The sequence below is a fragment of the Anguilla anguilla genome, chromosome 5 (genome assembly GCF_013347855.1).
Source record: "Anguilla anguilla isolate fAngAng1 chromosome 5, fAngAng1.pri, whole genome shotgun sequence".
Classification (NCBI taxonomy): Eukaryota; Metazoa; Chordata; class Actinopteri; order Anguilliformes; family Anguillidae; genus Anguilla; species Anguilla anguilla.
This window is the reverse complement of record NC_049205.1, coordinates 60,633,556-60,639,372: the sequence shown is the minus strand read 5'-3', so window position 1 is coordinate 60,639,372 and position 5,817 is coordinate 60,633,556. Positions and strand designations below refer to the sequence as shown.

At 44.7% G+C, this 5,817-nt stretch overlaps 1 protein-coding gene across 1 annotated transcript in view; it reads left to right on the top strand.

Moving 5' to 3' along the window:
• Window positions 1-4,567: 4,567 nt before the first annotated feature.
• The window catches only part of nrn1la (neuritin 1-like a), a 38,253-nt gene continuing 37,003 nt past the window's right edge, over window positions 4,568-5,817 (top strand). The window contains exon 1 of the mRNA XM_035417019.1: window positions 4,568-4,836. Coding sequence (XP_035272910.1) covers window positions 4,782-4,836 — 55 coding nt within the window. The 5' untranslated portion in view covers window positions 4,568-4,781. The remainder of the gene's footprint in view (window positions 4,837-5,817) is intronic.

Below are 5,817 nucleotides of genomic sequence, written 5' to 3'. Positions count from 1 at the left end.
CTCTCCTCCTTCCCCTCTCTCTCCCCTCTCCCCCCCCTCGCTCCTCCCTCTACCCACTCTCCTCTGACTGTCCCTCTCCTTCTCTCTCTGACTCTATTCTCTCTCTTTCTCATGCTCCCCCCTCCTCTCTCTCTCTCTCTCCCTCCCCCCCCCTCTCTCTCTCTCTCTCTCTCTCTCTCTCCCTCTCAGTTACCTGGAGGATGCGGTGATGAACCTGGACCACAGTGACCCGGTGACCCGGGACCACATGAGCTCGGTGCTGACCCAGGTGCGCCAGAAGCTCTTCCAGTTCCTGCAGCAGGACCAGCAGGGCCCCCTGAGCAAGCGGGCGCGGCGCCTGATGATGATGCTGCAGGGCCTGGTCACCCACTAGGCCGTGTGTGGCCTGTGTTTCTCAGAGGGGCTGATGGGAGGTGTAGTCCAGAGCAGCTGTAGTCTACTCAGCACCTCTAAAAAAAAAGAAAAAAAGAAAAAAAAAAAAAAACTTTTTACGCCATTGGTTGCCCCTCATCCCCTGTCCTGCCTCATCAACCACCAACCCCTTCGCCCCCCCCCAACCATGCTCTGGGCTTTCATTTTAACACAAAAAGAGCACTAAAGATGGCGGTTGCCCTGCCGTCACCCCGCCCCCCTGCCTGTGCTCCAGAGGAGGTTGTTTTGAGGGCCACTGGTCACAGAAACGGATGCCGGAATGCCACGCGCCTTTTTTTGACACGTTTTTCTTATTCCTCATTTTGCAGTGTGGGGGGAAGGAGGAGGGGAGGGGTGGGGGCAGACAAAACGGAAGTACAGCAAGAGAACTGACCTGACGGTGGAGCCTGGCGGAGAACGTTTCTGTTCGCATCTTTTCTACATTCAGGCGCATCGTCCTGCGTTTCTGGGGCTGTTGTCTCGGAAACAGAAAAGACTACAAAGATGGAGACTGCTTTTCTTCTCCATATCTTCCTTTAATGTTTTATTGCCATATAAGCAGCCATCTTTTCTTTTTTTTTGTTTTGTTTGTTTATTAGTTTTTTTTTTGTTTGTAATTTTTGTCTCTGGAAAAGAAAGCAGGAATTGAATCCCATGGTACAAATGGTTTCCTCTCATTGTGGGTGGAGCAAATCTGGCGCTTAACCCCGCCCCCACCATGGCCCCTCCCCCTGCCCTCTCAGCTTGCCATACTTTGGAGTGAACTTATTTCGAAACTTGGACTACTTCCCCTGGGCTTCGTAACAGCCGTTGTTAATACTACACTGTTGCAGTTTGTGCTTTTGTTTTAGGTTTTTTTTTTTTTTTGTCAAGCGTGGGGCAAGTTGCCGCCTTGTAGAGGTGTTGCGGGTGTGGGTGTTGATGGTCCCGTGAACAGACTGAACAAACGCTGTGCACTTGAAACGCTGTTTTTTTGTGAGGCTGGGCGAGGTCCGCTGATGGTCATGCATGTTGTCAGATTTAAGGAAGGTTTATATTTACCACCGGTTCAGTGTGATACCCCCCTCAAACCCCTTTTTTTAAAATGCAGAGGGTTACTAATTGTCATCTAGGCTCAAAAGAACTGCTTATATTTATAACACCGGTCATTATAACGGTTGTTGAAGGAGTTATAAGAACCCGCATTATACTAGTGGGTCCCTAGAGGGCAGTGTTGTGCTGATTGCCGTATGGAGACTGATCACTGCGTCTGCGCCCACCTGTAAAAACGCCTGGAGATCTGACTGCGTTCTCAGTTTCCAAAAAATGTTTAACTTGTCCCCGTGGCCACAAAATCGAAGTTAACGGCGAATACCCCACGCGCCCTGTAAATGTGACCTACGGTGCGTTGTCAAGCCTTCCATTAGAGGTTCTGTTCCCGGCTCAGATTGTGGGCGAAATATGAAGGCAATAGCGTTTTTTTTGTTGTTGTAACCGTTGACAGGAGGAAGCCCTCCTGCGCCCGAAAGCCGTGTTCTACAGCCTCAACATGTGTTAATCCATAATAATAATGCCTGCGCCCACCTGGAATATACCTGGAGATCTGTTTTTTGGGCGTGCCCTGTCCCGATCAATTGTAGTGACGTCACTTTTCTTTACGAGGCACGGGTAGAACTGTATTATCTGTGGTCTCCAGATGTTAGAAAGTCTTTCTTCCCGAGCCCAAAGTGTAGGAACTTTAGAAGTGCCTTAAAAACGTCGTTTATTCTCTCATCGTTTGGTTTATATGTCCTAACATCACCGCTCTGGGGCCGTACGAGACGGTTGCGAATCGCCGGAGAACAGGTGTAGTTCAGATAGGAGTAACGGACAAGTGAGCCTTCTTGAATCTGAGCTTTCGCGTGCTGTGAATGATGCTGAGTGATTTGAACCAATCGCAGAATGGTTTGACTGGCTTACCTTCAAATGCCGAGGAAAACCCGGTGAAATTGTTCATGGGGATGTCTCATTTGGCTACAGAGAGAAAGTGTTTGTTTGGCTACCATGGGACCCTGAGTCTCCTGGTTTATCCTGACTCAGAGATAAATTTAAATTGGGACCGACAAATATTTTGGGGAAAATTTTAAATAAATTTACCAATGCTGCATGTACAAAGCCTGTCATTATAAAAGGCTGTACGTTAATTTTGGATTATCGTTCTTATTTTTTTATTACTTATAGTATATGGTTGTCCATTGTTAATTCCTTCCTAGCATTAATCTACAGGGTCACCTGAAGGCTAATGTGTAGGGCACGCTAACTTCAAGAAGAAATGCTTGTTAGATGAAGAGAAGCCATAACGAGCGACAAAACAAGGGTGTGTGAACTCAATAGCCCTGTGTTGTTCCGACTTTAGAAACCTTGACCTTTAGAACAATGTATACTTTTACATGTAGGGGGCGCTAGACCATTAGTGTGAGAGAGAACTGAGAACTGACGCTGCGCTTCCAATCACCGTAAATGCACGTTTTAAGTGGCAAAGTTTTCCACATACTACTATTTCGAGGCCCGTTGTTAAACATTGAAAAGCCTTTTCTAGCTGTTAGAACCAATTTGCATGGCTGACTAATGTTGAAAGTGTTGCGCGAGGCCGGCAGATCCCCAACCTCCCTTTAATAGTGACGAAAATATTTTTTGTAGGTTCCTGATTCTAGGTCAGCTTTAACAACCGTTGACAAAAAACAAAAAAAAAACAAAACGTTTGAGCATGTTTTTGCTTGTTTCAACCCTGTATATTCAAAAACACAAGGATGTACTTACGTTTTCAAGGACACAACCTTTTTGTTCGGTTTCCAGTTGAGGACCGAACTTCAAGCAGTCCTGAAATGCTGCAACTCGTTTCAGGTCTTTTTTTTTTTTTTTTTTTTGAATATACATATATGGTTTGGGGAAAATGGTCATCTGCAACATCCTTCAGTTGCATTGTACTCAGTATTACACCGCCAGTTTGTTTAGAATGAATCCCCACCCCGTTTTCAGACCGTGTGTTCTGCTAGCTGAGCGTTTTCAAGTCTAAAATAATGGTAATACAAAAGCGCGTGTTAATGTGACAGGTAACCGCTTTAATCAGGATAATTTAGATGCAGTTACAACCTCCATTTAGTCATGTTTGATACTGATCAGGGTGAAGAAAACACAATTGAATGTCTGGAGGCTTGCACATGTGTGTGGTATATATATATACATATATAAATATATTTTCCAGGTTCATAAAACTTAGATTGAGCTTTTGTTTGTGTAAGAAATCCGATCATTTGTACTTTTCGGCCGTGTTAGAGAAAATGTTATGTTCATTGTGTTTGGAATATTTTGTTGTATATTTTACACTTGTTTCTTTTACCTTAGGCTTGATGTTTTTGGATAAAAAAATACATTGTTCAATAATAAAATTTGGTGTTTTGATTGGCGTGTTTTTAAGTATCCTCTTCGTCTGCTGAAGGGGGGGGGGCGATGGTAGGCTCAAATTCATTGACTCATTCATCCCCTTTATGATCCACTGCCATGTTACCTCCGCTAGGCGGAGTGAATATTCTGAGCAGGTTAGCAGAAAAAGTTGCTGCAATATTTATATGGGATTTTGGCTAATGAATGGTGGTCATACCTATATATTGTATTTCTTGAATATTCCAACGAACTGTTATGGCGGCATGCCAATTAATCGGCATGTTTTTGGTCGCTAGAAATCGATTCCCAGGTTGGACACTGTCGTTGTACCTTTGAGCCAGTGTACTTTACCTGCATTGCTTCAGCATATAACCCGCTGTATAAATGGATACTATAAATAAATGCTATAATAAAAAAGTGTAAGTCGCTCTGGATAAGATTAAAACTTCGTCACGCCCGTTTAGGGGATAGATCCATTGGACACAATACCTGTGATACTTTCAACAAAACTTTGGGTTAATATCAGGGTTTTTCCCCAAAGACGTCGTACAGAACAATTTATCATAAATTTAATTAAGCATTTATATCCTATAACCTCCCAGTATTGTCATACCGTGTACGGAAATTAGAATATTTTAATCACCTTTTCCCACAGAAGCGTTTTTGCGGAGAAACGCTCTCTAATGTGCCTCCATCTCGCGCACGCCCCCCGCCACCTCTCCTCCCTCCTCCCTCTCTCTCTCTAGGCAGCGAGTAGCGTACTCGCTTATGGAGTGAGCATGTGCCGGGTTAGTCTCACTCTTACACTCTGAAGAAACGGGCAGGTGTCTGAAGAGTCCTGCTCTCCGCTCTCTGCTTTCGGCGTCCTCCTTTCCGCGTGGATTACAGTGTTTGTCCAACCGTATATTTCCTGAATCGGTTTCGTTTTTTCTTTCCTTCTGATTTTCTTGTCGGACTAAAAAAAAAGTATGAGATCCCGTTTAAATTATGCGTGCTTCCTCGTGCCTGTTGCTCTACAGTTCAGTAAGTACACCTCTCCTTTGCTTGATTTTGTTGTTTCGATTTTGATTGCGACTGTGTGTGTGTGTGTGTGTTTCCTTCATGTGCACGAGGATTTGGCGTGAATTTTTACTGCACTGCTACGGAAGAAATAGCCCTGCTAGAAGTTTTTGCATTTCTACTTACGCTGAATTGCAATATTTGATTCATTGACATCAGCTGCGAAAGTTGATGAGCAAGACTCGTACGCCTGTTAGACGACAGCGGAACACTTTTATTCTTGGATCGCGGTGGTGGACTCTCACCCAATTTGGGTTCTCGATAGATCGACAGATTAATGTATCCCGGCGGATATGCACGGGATACGAGATTTCTGATAATTTCCTTGGAAATGAGTAATTGTTTCGCTGGCACACACGTCAGTGACTGCTGTGTTATTAGATGCTTTTTGCCAGAATGGCATCGCCTTGAGATTTCCGTCCTTTATAACGGGGAGTTTATTAACTGTAATGCAGTTGCTTCTCGTTGTGCTTAATTTAAGTTATCTGTTTTCATTTGGGTGCTATAAAGGTAATACATCAACGGAATTACTGTCGGTTTCATTGGAGCGAAATCCCGAAGGCTCTAGGGACCTGGTGAGAGAAATCCATCCGAATTAAAAACCCATTAGGAAATTAACGACAGCAGGTTTTGTTAGTGCATCGCTTATCACAGTAATAACATTTTGGTACACAAGGCAGTTTTTATCAGACATAGCCTCGCGCAGGTCCGCGGAAAAGAGCCCACTGCTGCGAAATAATCAGAGGGGGCAAAACCACAGAGCGGTTCGACATCCGCTTGCCGCTACGCGCTCAAGCTCGAGTTCAACAGTCGGTCTCTTTTCTAGTGGTAGAACAGAGTGCTAGCGGTATGCGACGCCAGCTGGCGAGAAACCCTGCCGCGAACTCGTGGGGTGATCAGTTTAAAAGGATTCTTAACGGCGCTGTCGCGCGTCTACAAAGTACG